At 47.2% G+C, this 17,750-nt stretch overlaps 1 protein-coding gene across 1 annotated transcript; it reads right to left on the reverse strand.

Moving 5' to 3' along the window:
* Positions 1 to 1,305: 1,305 nt before the first annotated feature.
* USP18 (ubiquitin specific peptidase 18) lies at positions 1,306 to 13,631 on the reverse strand. The gene is made up of 11 exons (XM_053943892.1): positions 13,555 to 13,631; positions 10,542 to 10,739; positions 9,806 to 9,902; positions 8,488 to 8,633; positions 6,826 to 6,905; positions 5,889 to 6,035; positions 5,377 to 5,472; positions 4,676 to 4,846; positions 3,839 to 3,970; positions 3,318 to 3,367; positions 1,306 to 2,953 (listed from the first exon to the last, which is right to left on the reverse strand). The coding sequence occupies exons 2-11, from the start codon at positions 10,708 to 10,710 to the stop codon at positions 2,875 to 2,877; spliced, it is 1,167 nt and encodes a 388-aa protein (XP_053799867.1). The 5' UTR covers positions 10,711 to 10,739; positions 13,555 to 13,631; the 3' UTR covers positions 1,306 to 2,874.
* Positions 13,632 to 17,750: the final 4,119 nt, after the last annotated feature.

Genomic DNA, 17,750 nt, shown 5'->3' on the forward strand with positions numbered 1-17,750 from the left:
CTGTTGGTGCTGGGCTTGATTTGCACAATGACTCAAACACAGAACAAATAATTGCAGCTCCTTTGCAGCAGTTTTTTTTTGTAGAAAAGTGTTTCTGGCAGAAATGCCAGGAGCTGCTTTATGTCAGCAGCCCTGGGGCAAGGTTCCCACCACTCTCCTGTTCAGCAGCACACCAGCACTGAACCCCAGGCACTGGGCTGAAAGGGGCTTCCTTGGATGAAAATAACTCCTTGGGCAGTTTATCCAGCACCAGGCTGGGCTTTGCTGTGGACTCAGGGGCAGCCAAGGTGATTTTTTGCAGAAGCAGCTCAGCTTGGGAGTTTTTTAAAGTGGAGTTTTTGCGCTGCAGTTCGCTCACCCTCCCACTCTCCCACAGCCCAGCTCTGTGTGGAAGCAGTTTAAGCTTTCACGTGACAGCAAACCTGAAGACAAACTCACTGTGCCTCCAGCACAAGGGTGTCCAGGTTTAGCTGGTTTTCCCTGGGTCCTGAGTTGTAAGATATTTGGGGATATTCTATTCCCATCTGTCAGAGGTGGGGCAGTTCTCTGCTGTTCATTGGGCAGTTTTCTTTATCTCTGCCACAACCCATCCTCCCTCCAGGAGATCTCTGCTGTTCATGGCCAGTGAGTGTCCCTGCATGGCTGAGAAAATTCCATCATCCCACGGGGAGATGCTCTGCCCAGGGGAGGAGCCAAGCATTCCTACCTGGATCCAATCTGAGGTGTGGAGCAACAGAGACAGCCTTATCCACTGCATTCCCAGAGGAGCAGCTTTCTGCCCCACTGCATTCCCAGAGGAGCAGCTTTCTGCCCCACTGCATTCCCAGAGGAGCAGCTTTCTGCCCCACTGCATTCCCAGAGGGAGCCCAGGCCCATCTCCAGCAGCCCTGGAGCTCCAGAGGAAAACTCCAGCCTTGTCCAGGATCCTGCTCCAGCAGAAGCACAGCTGGCACTGCAGGAGGGCTGAGCCCCCATGGAATGGCACTGCTGCCACCAGCCTGACCCACAGGCTGCCAGGGGCTGCTCTGACTCTGGCAGTGGTGTTTTCTTTGTTTGTACTATTACATTTGTATTTTAATTTTCCTAGTAAAGAACTGTTATTCCTATTCCCAAATCTTTGCCTGAGAGCCTCTTAGTTTCAAAAATTATAATAATTCGGAGGGAGGGGGTTTGTATTTTCCTTCCTTAACAAAAACCTTTCTTTTCAAACCAAGACACCATGGCTCTTGGTTTGTTTATATTAAAAAAAAACACTGATTACTTTTCACTGGAATTAAATGGGGTTTTTTTACTGATTGAAAATATTCTTAAATATATCTCTGCAATTGTTTCCTTGATGGGTGACATCCCTGGAAGGTTATGACGCATTTAAGGCATTTTTCATAAGCATAAGTTTTTAAATTTCAAGTTATAGCTAATTAGAAATGTCAGTTCTCTTATCCCATTAACTTCTCAGTTCAGCTAAGAAAAATGCAGCTTTTTTCAGCTCCTTTACAGAGGCAAAGTGTTGGAAAAGCAAACAGAGACTTGGTTTTCTTACTCACCCATTGCAAGATGCTTTAGAAAGGGTGCAGTGCATTCCTGAAGGCAAACAGGCTGAAAATTCCTCATCCTGGTGGCAAATAATACGCTGGGATTTTTTTTTTACCACAGAATAAATAATACAAATACACAGCTGAACAGAATAATGGACCTTGCTAATACAGTGAAATAAATACCTGCCATACCACGAGTGAGTAATTTCACAGCTCTGCTCTAAGATTTTTCAGTTTACCTTCAGAAAATGGACATGATTTGTGAACTCCACCATCATTACCAAAATAAAATTAGGTTATACATAGATGGCAATATATCTACATTAGTTTTATAGTTTTATATAATTTATATAATTTTAATATAATTTTATAATTGCTCAGCCGAGAAAAACAGCACCTTTGTAAAGATACAGTCATAGGGTGTATTAGGGTGAAGGTACTTCCAGATCCCAAACTGCTGGGATCCTCAGTCCAAGAGGATCAGCAAGAGTTAATGCCCACGAGTATTTTAAAAGCCACACAACCCAAAAATTCAAGCACATCAAGGCATCTCACTTCTCTTATCACCATGTATGGCCTGTATTGTGCAAAATCACTAACCAGCTTCAGAATCTCTGCTGCTCTGAATATTTTCCTCCACAGGAAAGAAAATGCTTCTAAAAGCCTGATAAGCCTGTTGAAATAATAATCACCTGCACAAATTTAAACAAATCATCTTGGAAATCAGAACTGCTCCAATAGCTCCTGATTTAAAACACCTCTTGACACATCTCAGCCCCTGCAGTGACTCATTTTCAGGGAGGTTTTAAGGAGTGTGTGCCACTGATATGTGTGTCATAAGGGTTTTGATCCTTCCTCCAGTTGTTTCTGGGGTGATTTTTGGGGTTTCCTGCCCAGCTTTCCATTATCTAATATGGTGCTAAAAGGACAAAGTAAATCTCAAGCTCCTACTGGCTCTGTGTGGCTCCCACAGCTCTCCAGTCACACCACACACCTCCCTGGAACATCTCACAGGCTTTCAGGCCAAACACTTCCCCTGGAAGGGGATCCAGGCGTCAGCATTAAGGAAAATAGTAAGGCAGCAGAGACAAAGACTATCTTCACCATCTTTTCAGGAGGAAATGAACATGTAGAGTCACATAAATATAAAAGTTACAAAAAAGAAAAAGTCTCTAGCTGCAACAGTTCCTAGATCCTTTCCCCAGCTGAGTGTCTGCTGCACTTTTTTCACAACATGCGACGCCTGAGGTTGCTGAGTGCAGAATGTCTTCCTTGTGAAACATTTGTACATGTCCTCACTGGCACAGAGGTGCTGAGCTCCACAGCCAGTGCACAGCTTTCAGAGACATTCTGAGACTCCTGGCCAGGGCTGCTGAGGGTGCTTTTTCATGTAAAACAAGAGATAGGCTGTTTCTCTCCTGTGGAGGCAAAGAGAAAGCACATCACAAGGTATGTTTGAAGATCTAGGTTGCAGGTAACCTCCCAGAATTGCTCCTGCTCAGCTTTCTGAGCTTTAGGCCAACTACACTGGTCCTCTCCAGTGTTCCCAAGACTTGCTGGCAGTGCTGTGGTTTATAGGAGAGATTATCTCCCTCCTGTAAGCTCATTTTCTTGCAATGCATCAAAACAAAAAGCGTGGAGAAATCCTGACTGGCACATCTCCTGCATCCCCACGAGACCCCAGGCAATATGTTCCCAAACCAGTTTGTCTCCCCTCTCTTTGCTACCCTCATTCCAAAGTCCAGAGCAGCATTAGGAAAAATCAGGGATGCATTTGCATACCAGCAGAGGTTGGAATGTCCATAGGTGCATTTAACATCATCCCACGATACCTAGAGAAGAAAAACACATAGGAGGAGCCTGGTAAAAACTCTTAAGAGATGGAAAAATCCTGATACCATCCCAGGAGTTCTCATAAGAGTGGTTTAAGTGGCACTTCCAGGAATTAAACACCTTTCAATAAATTGGTTTGTTGCTTTGACTCTTTGAGGAAAAACAGTTCTGAATGTATACATTAAACAGATGTAGGATACATCAAGTAGGATATTCAGCAAATATCCTGAATATTCTGCAATATTCAGAATGCTTCTGCATTTTGCAACGCACGAAACAGAACCTGAGGCTTTGTTTGGTGCAGAAGAGTCACTCTGCCCTCAGCCCAGAGCATCCTGTAGCAGAGATGGACAAAGCTCTGCAGCCTCAGTTTCCTTTCCTGGTTCTCTCTAGTCAGCACCAGTCAGACTGGATGAGACCCGGAGGAGTGTCCAGGAAGGTACGAAAGAAACGTGGCTGGATCTGCTCACCTGGCAGACCTCAGAGTCGTTGAAGCAATACCATTTACAGTCTGTGAGCCTCCGAACGTAGGCACAGTAATGTCCACAGCTGCTTGATCCTGAATGGGCAACGACAGCAAAGAGCTCATACTGCCAGGTAGCCTGCAAAGGGACACAAAGAGCAACTTCCAGTGCAGCAATTCTCATCTGCCACGGAGCGTGGAATTTTGTAAGGAAAAAAGGGCAGATTTGCCTCGAGAATCCTGCCTTTTTTTTTGCTCTTGCCCTCAGTTTTGCCCATCAGCTGTGGGCTGGCAGCCTCCCTGGAGACCAGAGGGTGGTGAGAAAGGCAGCAGGACAGCAGAGGAGCAGCAAAGAGGCTCACCACAGCCAACACTGCAGCGGTGACTTCTGTTGTTGCCACACTTCCCCTTGTTACTTCCCAGGAAAAGAAACAGACCCACGGTGGGGCAGATCCATCTCAGCTACCTAGCAAAGCTGTCGTGGCCAACAGCACCAAAATCTGTGGCCAACAATATAAACAATACTGCATGGGAAATACCAGGAGCAGGGTTCCCCTGTCTGGGACAGGTGAGATCTGCAAAGCCTGGCTTTTGTCCTTAAGGCAGGAAGCTCCAGTTATGGTGCCTTTGGTGATTTAATCTGAGTACAGAATGTTAAATAATGGCTGAATCAGTTAAAACTATGGGATGTGAGACAGCACCAGGCACAGGTAAAGTTTGAGACACAAATTTTTAAGACGGGTACTTTGAACCGAGACAAGTATGGGTGTGATCTCTTAAGTTTTTATGAGAATGGAGCAGAGAGGAGAAGAAAATCTGCCCTTTTTGAACAGGAGTATCTCACCTTTTCACTGTCATCTGCTTGGCACTGACTTTCTGTCAAGACTTCCCTGAGATCAAGTTCTTGTGGGAATGGCAGGTGGTGACTCAGCTTGTGCGTGCGAGAGGATCTCTCAAAGCAGAAGCGCTTTAGGTGCAAGGTCAGAGTCTGTGGCAGATGGACGAGCTTCATGCTCTGTAAAACAGTCAATAATGCAACTGAAAACTGGGGAGAAACCCTGGGGACAAACCCTGGGGAGCCACTGCCCCCCAGTGTGTGTAGAATGGAGAACAGCCAGTGCTCCAGTGAGTATTTGCCAGCTCCAGGGGACAGCAGATGCCAAACCTTGGTGGTCCATCTGCACACAAGGCACATCCACACAACAGAGCTGTGATACCCAAGTTTCTCAGCTTTAGTGTCACCAGCACCCAGCCTTGGGTGTCTCAAGGGCTGCTTCACTTCTCCTGTGCTTTCCTAGCCCTAGGCTGGTAGCACGAGGAAAGCAAGGAGAAGCAAATCAACTTCCTTGTGACATTCGACCACAGGACCTCCTTCCCAAGAGGAGGAAAGGTGTCTGTGGTTTATATCTCACTGATGCTGCTGTCCTGGCAAATCTGAGTTGTTGATCTCCTCTTAAACTTGGTATGGTTGAGTCCTTTCCCCACCCTCCCCAGTACTCAAGGGAGTTCTGGGAATGAGACATGGGGAAATAATTCTCCAATCACCTGCAGGAAAGTTGTTTTCCTCCCACACTGTTGACAGAAACACATGTTTTGTCCAGTCAGCTCCTCTGGATGGAAGAAGTATTGCAGACAGTCCTCCTAAAAAGACAGAGACTTCTTTCAACTGAATTCCTTCAGCTGGGTTTTTATTTCTACATTATTTCAGAGGGTCCAAGCCAGCAAAGTTAGAGAAGGCATGTTTTATTAAAAGGACAAAAGACTGCCTAGCAGCCTGAAAGAAAAGGTACCTCATTTCTCCTAGTTGCTGCTGTGATTGCAATCACTGGGGAAAAAAAAAAAGAGTACACATATTCCACAAAGAAGGTATAGATGTATAAATGTCTTTTATACCTACTTCAAAGCCTTAGTGGTTTTCAAAGCAGCTCCTTTATGCTGAAACAGTATAAAGTGGTCAGAGAATCTATAAGGTCCAGTGGAACCACTGGCATTTGAAAAATCCACTCTGAACAGAGGGGAATCGTCTCCTAAGGAAACAGTGCTGCTGCTAAACTTACCAGAGTCTTCAGCCTGTGAGAATTGGCATCCAGCACTGGGAGTGGAAGGGTTAACATGGTGCTGTTGCTCTTTACTTCAAAAGAGCACTTCTGACAGGCCAGATGCTCCTGTATGCAGATCGTGTACAAATCACTCAGCTCTTCAACCTGGAGGGGTGAAAAAAGAAGGTCAAAACAAGGTTTATGAAGAAGACAGCTGAGCTGTTTCCCTGTGGGTGGGAAAGCCCCTGTGGTCACACATTTCAAGCAAGGTTATCCCTTTGAGGTTGGAACCAAGATGTGACAATGACTTATGTGGACAGAGTACTTCCCACAATTTAAAAGAGAACAACTCCATCTCCTCATTCCCTAACAGAGGGGAAAGACACAGCCTATAAGATCAGAGGGTTAAGTGTCTGCTTTGATGCAGAATTGTTCTATTTTGCTTGAAACTGCAGCAGGAGCCTGTCTTCTGCATTACTAAAACTGTGACAGTCAGTCAGGGAAGAGTCACTTTTCTCTTCCCAGTCCCATGGGAGTTACAGACATCACATACTATCAGTGACTAATTATACTGAAATTCATGTGGCTGACTTCAAAGAATGGAAAAGCTGTGTCAAGATACACCAATAAATGCTGACAGAAATCTGGGGGAAAAAGAAATTACATATAACTAAATGCAATGCTGCAAAAAATCAATCTTTTAGTTATTAATCAGCTCTCCCATTAGAATGGAGACTGGCATGCCCTGAAAGCAGGATGAGCAAAACTTAACTGTGATTCAAAATGTCAAAGCTTATGAAAAAAAGATTCTCTGTCCCATTTGAAAGATGCCATGAAAGAAGAGATAATTTTAAAAATTTAACTCAGGACAATTGCCAGTGAATAGGATCCTTCAAGGAGCAGAGGAAAACACACATGATAAGGGCCAAAGGTTCATTTCAGTCACCATCCTTACCAGCTCTGGCTTTTTCATCTGCTTCTTTAACAAGTTCCAGAGAGTCAGAAAGAGCTGAGCAGCATCATGCTGCACAAACACTGCACGAGCAGAAAACACAACCTCAATCAGTATCGTGAACAGCACCGAGCACAGATTTCCCACAAATGGCAAAGGGAGATTTTTTTTGTCCCCCCTTAGGTCCAGTCTCTTGTCCCTTGCTCCTCCCTGCAGAGACAGAGCTTAGACTGGGCACCAGCTGCAATTTCTCCATGTGACCTGAGCAGGCAGTGGGAAAAGACAGGAGTGTTTGTGCCACCCAGTGCAAAAGTCGTGTCCTTGTCACCAGATGCAGGGACAAGATGATGCTCAATACCCACCAGAGGAGGGCTCAGATGGCTCACTGAGCTGGGGGGTGCATTTCATAGCATCAGAGAATGGTTTGGGTTGGAAGGAGCCCTAAACATCATCTGGCTCCACTCCCCCCACCACGGGCAAAGACACCTTCCACTAGACCAGCACACACCTTCCAATCTGGCCTTGAACACTTGCAGGGACACAGCACCCACAGCTTCTCTGGGCATCCTGCATCAGTGTCTCACCAGTCCCACAGTAAAAAATTTCTTCCCAACATGTCATGGAAGCCAGCTCTCCATTTCACACCATAACCCCTTGTCCTATCAGTTCCATGTCACATGTCCTACCACACCCTTGTAAATAGTCCCCTTTGAATCCTGCTTAGAAACAATACAAGGAGGATTCTGTTCTCCTTTTCACCTTTATTACTCACACACTTGTTTTCCCCATCCCCTCATGCCCCAGGAAGGCTAAAATGCTCCTGAGTAGTGAGATTAAAATGACAGGAGGGCTTATCCATATGTCTCACATGCCAAATAGGATAAACCCCTTGCTCTCTTATCTCTCTTTAACTGGAAGAGAGATGGCTGACTGCAAAGCCACTCAGAGTCAAGAGAAAAATGATGTAAACAGGGATACTGAGTTTACCTTGTGTTCCTTTTTCATAAAGGTCAGGCCACCCCCCCCTTTCAGTACTCTCCTGTTTGGGCTTTTATATGACAATTTTTTTTATATTTTTTATATGACAAAGAGAAGGGCATTTGGTTATACCCCGTGTATTGTACACATGGACAGACTCTTGGCATCCCATTGTCACTGGTCACTCATGCATTAAAAACCTCTCTCTCTTAGAACTTCGACCAGCTGGGAGATTTAGCCTGCAAATTCTTCCCTCTGCCCTTATAAGAAGGAGCAGGAGGAGGATCTGTGCAAACTCATTCTCTTTTCCACACTACCCCTTTCTTCTAATAAGTAACAGCAGCTATTTCACTATCATGATGCAGTACAGCAAAACAAATCAAACTATGAACTGTCCTCTCTGCCCTGCACAGCATCTACAGCTGAATCTCCCAGCAGCCTGACAGTCCTCCCACCCTTTGGATATCAGCAAATACATCCAGCAGGGTTTGTTTTTTTTTTTTTTTTCCTCTCTTCACAAGTAAGACACAGCATTGCACTCAGCTGGGAGGCAGCTACAGAGAGCACTGTGTCATTGTGTACCTAACTCCTGGCATTTCTGAATTCCTGGAGTTGATGTTGGAGTCTGGGCTGCTTGTAAGTGCTGGCTAATGCAGACAGAGGTGGGCACGAGGCAGGGCTGCTTACATTTCACTCTGTGCTCTGAAAGGCAGCAAGCCAGGTCTGTGGGACTAACAGCTTTGCACTTGCCACACTGCATCTTCTCCAACAGCAGGAGCATTTGGTACGGGACATTTTTCCTCCTCTGCGCAGGAGAGGATGGCACTGTGATCCTGAAAGGGGGAGAAGCAACACCAGTGGTATTTAGAGGTTCAATGGAGAAATATCAGACATCACACCTGAGGGAGGACAAGTCAGTAGCAGAGACAGCAGCTCAAGAGGAACCAGAATGGGAACATTTTCAGCAAAAGAAGGGAAAAGGGAAAGGGAATCCCACAGTGCAGGCTGACAGTTCTAAAGTAAAAGGCCAAAATTTTAAGTTGGCTTGCTCCTGAATAAAAGACAAGCCAAGCAGGACCTCAAGTGCTTTCTGGCCTCTAGAAACAACATTAGTTACAGCCAGTTCCAGACCTTATTGCCTCCCACTCACTGATGTCCTCACTCTCAACATGCCCTCAAAATTTCATGAGCACCTATATCATAATGCTTGTATTTACAACAATATGCCAACAAAACTCTTAATTCTCCCTAAATTTACTGTAGCCCACAGGTTTTTCTTTCTTCAAATAAGCATGGTAACCTACAGTCTACATTATTTAGCTTTATCCATTTATGACACTTATCATTTCTACGTATCTGAAATTTGTCTTCTTTCTCCTCTGCTCAGCAGTGACCATGTAAGAAAGGACTGAATAGGAATGATCCACTTGGATTACTGAATCTGCAGTGAAGTGAATGAACTGAAAACAACTCAAACCAGTTCTTAGTGTGGTCAGTAGGGAGACAGAAGCCCAGAAGCCCTCCTCAAAACACGCAGGGACAACAGTCAAGCAAAGTAATGCTAGGTATTCATGATCTGCAACAACACTTCTCTGTCAGGGCAGTCAGGGCCTGGAGGCAAGGGATTAGGGTATGTTTATGTTTACATGCTCCAAGCGACAAAATTAATAGTGGATATGGCTACACGTGACACACCCTTTATTATAACGGCCTGGGAGTAAACCTGGAATAAAATTATATCCTGTTCGGGAAAGGAGAGAGATACAAGCCATAAAGACTCAGCTCAGGACTTGAATCAGAGATGATTAACAAGTCTGAACACTGCAACTTCTACCTTTGCAGTGCATGACAGACACGACAAGGCAGAGACCTCGCTGAGGGAACCACAAGCATCCTGAGAGCACCTCAGTGATCCAAGCCTTCAAATGTACATCCCATGTAAAAGAAGGAGTGGAGACAACAGTGCAGCAATGGAAATATCTCAGGGAGTTCAAACAGGAGGTACCTTCGGAGTATCCTTGTGAAGCGTATGTTCATGAGGAACACTTGGAGCAGAGAGTTCAGACAGCAGCTCTGCCCAAGGTTGTACAGTCCAATAGCTTCTGTAGGGGAGAAAAAGACAAAATGAGGCCCGGGGATAGGTACAAGAAAAGAAAGTGAAAGTTATTTGCAAGTGGCAAACTCTTCTTGTGCACGTTCAGTAATTCAGCGTCTAGGCTCAGCATCTTGGTCAGACCTGAAAAAGTGTTCAATCTATTCTTCTGTTGATCAAGCAGATAAAATTTGGTTTTGTTTGGCAACTGACAGAAAAAATCCAAGCCCAGCTAATGATTCTCAGATTTCTTCCAGGTCCTCTATTTTCAATCCTCTCATAACACACCTAAACATAAAATAGAACAACAGGAGGCAAAGGTTGCCTGTATGAGGAGAATAACCAGGGCCTAGTCCATGGTTTATCAAATCCAGCAATGCTGGCTGTGTTTGGAAAGAGACAGAGCCATCAACTGGGCCTTTTTGGCTGCAATGGCCAATTTGAGGACTTAAATACAGAAAAAGGCGCTGAGATCTTCATGTAATCCATTCTAAAAAAACTCAGAATGGTTACTTGGCAAGGCAAAATGAGAATTATCCTCAGTGAAGAGAAAAGGAACAGGAGAAAATTAAGCCTATGGACAGAGAACGGAACAGCAGGCACGAGAAACAGAAAATACAACAGTGAAGAATAGGCAAAACATTATTACCATTTTTTAAGTCTGCCAGACCAAAGACTGATGTCAGCTTCTGGTTTTTGGCCTTCACCTCTTTGGTTTCCTCTTTATTATTTTGTACTTCAATTTCTGCCTCCATAATCTCGCTTGGTGCCACCTCTGGTTTCTTGCTTCTTTCTTGACGTCCACTTGTTTGTCCCATCAACAATATTGCTCAAGGACAGAAGAGACCTTTTCATTATGAAAAAAAGTGAAATCAAAAAACCATTGAATGGTTTGGGTTGGAAAGAAGCCTTAAAGATAATCTAATTTAAACCCCCTGCCACAGGCAGGCATGTCACCCACTAGATCAGTTTGCTCAGGGCCCCATCCAGCCTGGCCTGGAACATCAATAAAGATTACTGCAACAGCATGTGGGATATTTGAATTAACATGGGTGTTGAAGAGTGCAGGCTATTGCTAAGGGAACAGAAACGGAGTCTGACGACAACTGCTCATCCTGTCTTCCTCTTGTGGCTAAATAAATAAATGAGCCTTCAGTTCCACAGAAACAGCTTCATCTAGCCTAGGAACTCCACATATCTGTTCGGAAAGATTTGGTAAACAAGATTATTAAAATTGCCCAAAAGCAGATGTTGCAAAACTCCTCTGTTTGAAAAAAAAAAAAAAACAATCTTTTATCCAAAAAAAATAAAAAAAAATAAAAAAAAATAAAAAAAATAAAAAAGTAACCCAAGTATTGAAAAGGTCAAATTTCACCTTCTCTTCTGACCTGGTAAGCACATTTGGTTTCTGCTACCTGCATTGGTTTTAAACACCTGAGTCACAGCACTAGTGTGGCACTTTGGACTGTAATTTTGAAACACATTTAAGTACCAACATACCAGTTTCTTTTTCTGTTCCTTCAAGTGATCACAGGCAAAGTAACTGTTCATGCAAGAGAACCATTGTAATGCCTTGATTTTTAAGGCCGTATTCAACAGACCATTATTCTGACAGTCTCCTGCAACTCAGCTACTAAAGCAAAATAAAAATACACAAACAAAGCCTATGATAAAAGTTCAAATGCAACTACGTAAAAATGAAACTTTCTAAAAGCCCAGTGCCAACATGGAGACGGAATCAGAAGAGAGCGGATATTCACGGGGAAGGGCTGGGTGGAGACCCAAAAAATGCTCAGAAATTATTATTCTACAAATATTAAACAGCGCATAAAATCAACCTGAGGCCAAGCACTGAAAGAATGAAGAAAAGCCACTAAGAAAGGGAAATAAGCAAAATCCTCGTTCTGCCTTTCATTAAAAAAAAAAAATCTTTGCTTTAAAAGCATGGTTTTGGGTTAACTATGCCTAATAGCGTCAAATGTCAAAGTTACTGAAGATTCAGGCAGAAAAACTAGAAATGGATTTTTTTCCCTGATTATTACCTTTAAGTATTGTACTTTTGATTGTTTACTTTTGATCTGTAAGTGTGGCACACTAAGATTCACCAAATATTGTCGAATTAGCTGAGGGGTTTTTTGGGGAAAAAAAAAAAAACAACTCTGAAAGGCAGATTCAAGACCATTACATTTCACACCCAAACCCGGTGATTAGAACAGCTACGCAGGAAAAGATAAATTTCATCTGATTTCTCTCTTGCCAACATAGAGCCTGAACACTGACTGCCTGTTTTCCTGGAGATGATGTCACGACACATTCAAGTTTCTGAAAGCTGAGCTGGAGTGGGAGCCCGTCTCAGGCTGGTGGGTTTAGCTGGTGTAGAACCAGCCAGGAGGTAAGGGATGCTCCCAGGCAGTGGAGATGTCAAAAGAGACAGAAGGGAGAGGGGCTGCCAGCGCAGAGGTAGCTAAACATAGCTAGGGATGTTCTGGGGATGAAGAAAACCTGCAAGACACAGGTTTTGTCAGGAAAGGGAGGACTAAGAGTGGGATTAAAGAGTAAGCACGGGGCTGAATGACTTTGGGCGGCTTGAGGAAAAGGTAGAAAGATCTTAGGGATCTTAGGGCAGGAAGGTGCAGGGGAATACAGGAGGATTTGTGTCTCTGGTTTCATGAAATTTTCTCCCAGTCACCACTATCAGGGATCCTGTTGTGGGAGCAGGGACACAAACAGAATTTCCCAACCCTTGGAACCTCCTCGTTTCAGCTATCAGAAATACAGCCTTCCTAAGACTTGCACTGGACCTCCTTTTCTCCCTGCACAGGTATCTAGAACAGCTGGTGAGTGAGCCAAGGAGCTGAGCAGCAGGCTCTCCTCCTGCCCCCCATTTCTCCTCTCCCAGCGGAGGAGCAGCGCTGCTTCTCGGTTTCCTTTGAAGGTCGGGGTAGGACTCGGTACCTCAGCGCGCCAGCACTGGGCAGGGATCGGGGAGCAGTGATACCCTCCTCGTGCCCTCCACCCCAAAATCATCTACCCTCACACTCCTCTCCCTCAGCCAGCCCAGCGCCCTCCCTTTCTCCCTGGCCCGCTCCAGTCCCCGTCCGCCCTCCCAAGACACCGGTTTCTCATGACAAACCCCGAGCTGTCCCTTCGCTCCCCGTACCCCTGTGCCCGAGGAGGGTTCCCACCTCTCCGCTTGCTGTCCGTTCCCTCTCAGCTCCCTTTCCTTCCTGGGAATCTTGGGGTGCCGATGGTGCTAAGGCAGGTGGTGGGCTGCAGCAGGGAGGCCACGTTGGACGGGGCTCTGAGCAATCTATTCTAGCAGAATAATCTATTCACCTTCTGAGGATGGCGTCCCTGCCCTCGGCACGGGGCTTGGAATGAGATGATTTCAAGGTCCCTTCCAACCCAAACTATTCTGCGTTTCTATGGTCCCCCTGAGGCGCTGGCTCCAGCAGAGACTCGGTGTGACGGACCACCCTTGAGGGGAAGGGAGCACCTAAGAGCGCATCACCTCCACACTTCCCTGGGATGCGACTGAAAGGACACTTCCCACTCAGCCGCCAAACTACTCTCCGCTATTATTCCCCGCTCTACCTCCTTCCCTCCTGACACGCTGCGCCGCCGGGATCCAATCTCACAAGCCGGCAAAACGGCTTCCTTACCCCTTCACGCTCACAGCGCACCTGCTGACGAGGGGCAGCGGGGGAGCCGCTCCTCCGGGGGCTCGGGAGGGCCGCGGGAGCCGGCGGAGCAGCGGGCGGAGCGGAGCGGAGCGGGGCGGCCCCGCCGCGTCAGCTCCAGCCCCGCCGCGCAGTTTTCATTTCCCGCTCGGCCGGCAGCGAGGCACAGAAAGTGAAACTCGGAGCCGCCCTGCGCCGCCTCCCGGCGGCGAGCGGGCTGGGAGAGAGGAGCCCGGGGGTTTTCACCGCCGGCTCTTTGTCCCTTAATACAGCTCACCTCGCGTGTGCCTTCTGGGGGAAGCATTGTGAGGCTAAATGACTGCCAACAATAGGTTAGAAACTGCTGTGAAATAGCTGGTAATTGTTAAGCGTGTTAACATGTTAGTTTGGTTATTGTGGAAGGGGTTAAAAGGGTAGTTAGGAGCGTTTGCACCTGAGTAAAGTGCACCACCCCCAGCGAAACGAGCCAGCCTGGACAGAACTGTAATGGGCCAATCAAGCGCCTTGAACCTTCATGCAAATGAAGGATCCCAACAGAAACCAATCCAAGGGAACAAAAAAAAACAGGATAAAAAGGGGGCATCTGACCCACTGGACCCGTGCCGCTCCACTTGGAACACCGGGGACATCGCTGCTCAAGAAAGAGGACCCAGTCCCGCCCTGCAGCATCCTCGGTGGGAATTCTCCTGCTTGGCCCGCGGGCCCCTATGCTTTAGGCCTTTCTTTTTATTATAATAAATGCTGAAATAACTTTTAGTACCGGGAGTGTGGTCCCGTTTTTGACACTGTCCACGCACAGCTGAGGACAGCAGGCGCTCCCAGCCCTGTGTCAGGAACCTCTGTGCAGCTTCGCTGAGCCGTGGGGAGGAGACAGCGCACGGGAGGCTTTCAGAGGGGCTGTCTGGAGCCCATCACAGCTGTCCTTGTGGAGAGGTCCCGGCTGCAAACCCTCTGGGCAGGTAACGGAGAACCTGCCCTCACTGCCTGCCTCTGTCGGAGGCAGAGCAACTCCGCAGTTCTTAGCGGTCTGAGGTCCTCAGTCGAGGCATAGGGGCAGTGAAAACTGTCCTGAATCATCACAAGGGGGGGGTGAGTATCTGTAGGGACTTCTGAGCACAAATGACTCAGTGGCAGAGGCTCTGAGCAATAGTTCAGATTTAGTGATGTTCCCTTTCTATTACTGGCTTGTGGGGCGACTGCCCAAGAGAAGGAAGGAAGGAAGGGAGAGAGAAGAACCGCTAAGGCATAAATTGCCTACAGAGAATGAAACCACCTGAGCAAAGTGCAAGAGGACGCTGGAGGTTAAACAGGAACTAGATCTGCCAGGTGGAAGTTAGTAAAGCAGCGTGCAGTTGAAACAGCTTTTAGTAATGACCCCTGTGAGGGCCTGGGCGCTTAGGAGGAGAATTATGTCTTAAGAATGTTTTAAGCTTTGCCTGCGGAACTCAGTCATGACAAACCACTTCCAAAGCAGGTAGCAGGCAGAAGCCTGAGCCCAGAAAATGGGCTCAGATGAAGGGATGGCTCAGACTGAAAGGTGCAGTGTTTGAGTGTCCAAACACACTGCCCCTTGGACAAAAGCTGCTAGCTCCTGATCATTGCCATGGCACTGCTAATGCCCAAACAGCTCCAAAAAGTGCATTGACTGCTTCAGGAGCAGGGCTCCTGGTCACTGAGTGTCCTTGCAAGTAAAATAAATTGTAATGTTGGGGGTCAGGATGAGATCTAAAAAGCCTTAGGCAAGTCAAGAAATCCACATCCACTGTTGTGGCAAATCACTCGAGGTGAATTGCCTCATCCCGGGTGTGAATGTCCCAGTACTTGGGAGAGCTTTCACAGCTGAGTCATTGTGTAAGGGAGGCATGACAAGGACTTATCCCACCTGGCAACCCTCTCATCAGCCCCTTCTTTATCTGGAAACCCAGGCTGAAGCCTCAGGTGTGCACGCCCTTCTGCACCTGGGAGGCCCCTCCGTGCATCACTGGCGAAGCACGCAGTGGTTATTCAAGCCGTGAGCACCAACAGTCCGGTCTCTTACAGCGCCTGGGCGGTTCCAGCGATGGTCGAGTGTTTGAGCAGCGTGCACTGCTGGAGCAATTTGGTTTTCTTGGTTTAGGAACATTGTTTCTGCTGTACACCTCTGTACAGAAGCTGGGATCAAGCCCCACTCCCCCCCCACCCAGTGTTTTCCCCATTCAGTAACCGGGAAAAATCCAATCTGGGTTTTCCCCCATACCGTATCCTGGGAAAAATCCAGTCAGGGTTTTTTCCACCATTCCGTATTCTGGAAAAATCCAGTCCGGGTTTTCCTCATTCTGTATCCCAGAAAAAAAAAAAAAAAAAAAAACAAACAAAAAAAAAAACAGTCCGGGTTTTCCCCCATTCCGTATCCAGGGAAAAACCCAGTCCGAGTTTTTCCCCATTCCATATCCCAGAAAAAAAAACAGTCCGGGTTTTTCCCCATTCCATATCCTGGGAAAAAAAAAAAACAGTCTGGGTTTTTCCCCATTCCATATCCTGGGAAAAAAAAAAAAAACAGTCCGGGTTTTTCCCCATTCCATATCCCGGGAAAAAAAAAAAAAACAGTCCGGGTTTTTCCCCATTCCATATCCCGGGGAAAAAAAAAAAAAACAGTCCGGGTTTTTCCCCATTCCATATCCCGGGAAAAAAAAAAAAAAACCAGTCTGGGTTTTTCCCCATTCCATATTCCAGAAAAGTCCAGTCCGGGTTTTTTCCACCATTCCGTATTCTGGAAAGATCCAGTGCGGGTTTTCCGCGATGCCACATCCCGGCCCGTCCGGGTGCCTTCAGGCCGCTGCGCGCGGCAATCCCGATCCCTTCGATTTTCTTCATCTCGGTCGGTTTCAGGTGTGATGTGAACAGCAGCAAGGTTTGCTCGCCTTGTTGAGTGAGACTCACAGTGGGATTCCGTGAAATCCCTGCGGAAATCGGTGTCCAGGGCAGCCCCAGGTGTGGTCAGTGAGGATGAGGAGGGGGTGAAGCAGCCCCAGGTGTGGTCAGTGAGGATGAGGAGGGGGTGAAGCAGCCCCAGGTGTGGTCAGTGAGGATGAGGAGGGTCAGGGCAGCCCCAGGTGTGGTCAGTGAGGATGAGGAGGGTCAGGGCAGCCCCAGGTGTGGTCAGTGAGGATGAGGAGGGGCAGGGCAGCCCCAGGTGTGGTCAGTGAGGATGAGGAGGATTGAAGCAGCCCCAGGTGTGGTCAGTGAGGGTGAGGAGGGGCAGGGCAGCCCCAGGTGTGGTCAGTGAGGATGAGGAGGGGGTGAAGCAGCCCCAGGTGTGGTCAGTGAGGATGAGGAGGGGCAGGGCAGCCCCAGGTGTGGTCAGTGAGGATGAGGAGGATTGAAGCAGCCCCAGGTGTGGTCAGTGAGGATGAGGAGGGGCAGGGCAGCCCCAGGTGTGGTCAGTGAGGATGAGGAAGGGGTGAAGCAGCCCCAGGTGTGGTCAGTGAGGATGAAGAGGGGCAGGGCAGCCCCAGGTGTGGTCAGTGAGGATGAGGAGGGCCCGGCCCTGCTAAGGACAGCTGTCAGGGGGGTTACTGTCCCTGCTGGAGCGGGTGATCTCCGGGAATCTCTCAGAGGACATCAGTGGCAGCATTTGCAGGGCAGGGGGAACACCTTGGGCTCCTGGGGCATTGCTCAGGGTGTGCCAGGGGACAATTCCCTGTGCCCCAGGACAGGAGAGGGGAGCAGCACACCTGAGCAGGTGGGGCAGCTCAGGGGAGATCCTTTTTCTTTCTCTTTTTGATCTCAACTTCCCAATCCCATCCCATTGTCTCTAGTCCCCTGCCCAGTGCCTCCCTAGTGTGCCCCAATGACCCCAGAAAAAAGAGGAGTTTGATGGGAAAAGGGTTTAAATTGAGGGCAAAACCTCCTTTTTCATTAGTCTATGGGTTTAAATTGAAGGGGATCCACCTTCACCTGTGATTTTAAGGGTATCAGTTAAAGGAAAACTTACCTTTTCCATTATTTAGGGTTTAATTGAGGGGAAAAACCTCCCTTTTTTCAACATTTGGTATTTAAACAGAGGGGGAAAGGGTAGAAAAAGAGAGAAAAAATGGCAGGAGATGTGAAGTGAAAAATGGCAGGAAAGGTGAGGTGAAAAAGGAGAGGAAAAAGGGGCAGAAAACATGAGGTGGAAAAAGGATGAATAATATAAGGGG

Source organism: Vidua chalybeata, chromosome 5 (assembly GCF_026979565.1).
Source record: "Vidua chalybeata isolate OUT-0048 chromosome 5, bVidCha1 merged haplotype, whole genome shotgun sequence".
Taxonomy (NCBI): domain Eukaryota; kingdom Metazoa; phylum Chordata; class Aves; order Passeriformes; family Viduidae; genus Vidua; species Vidua chalybeata.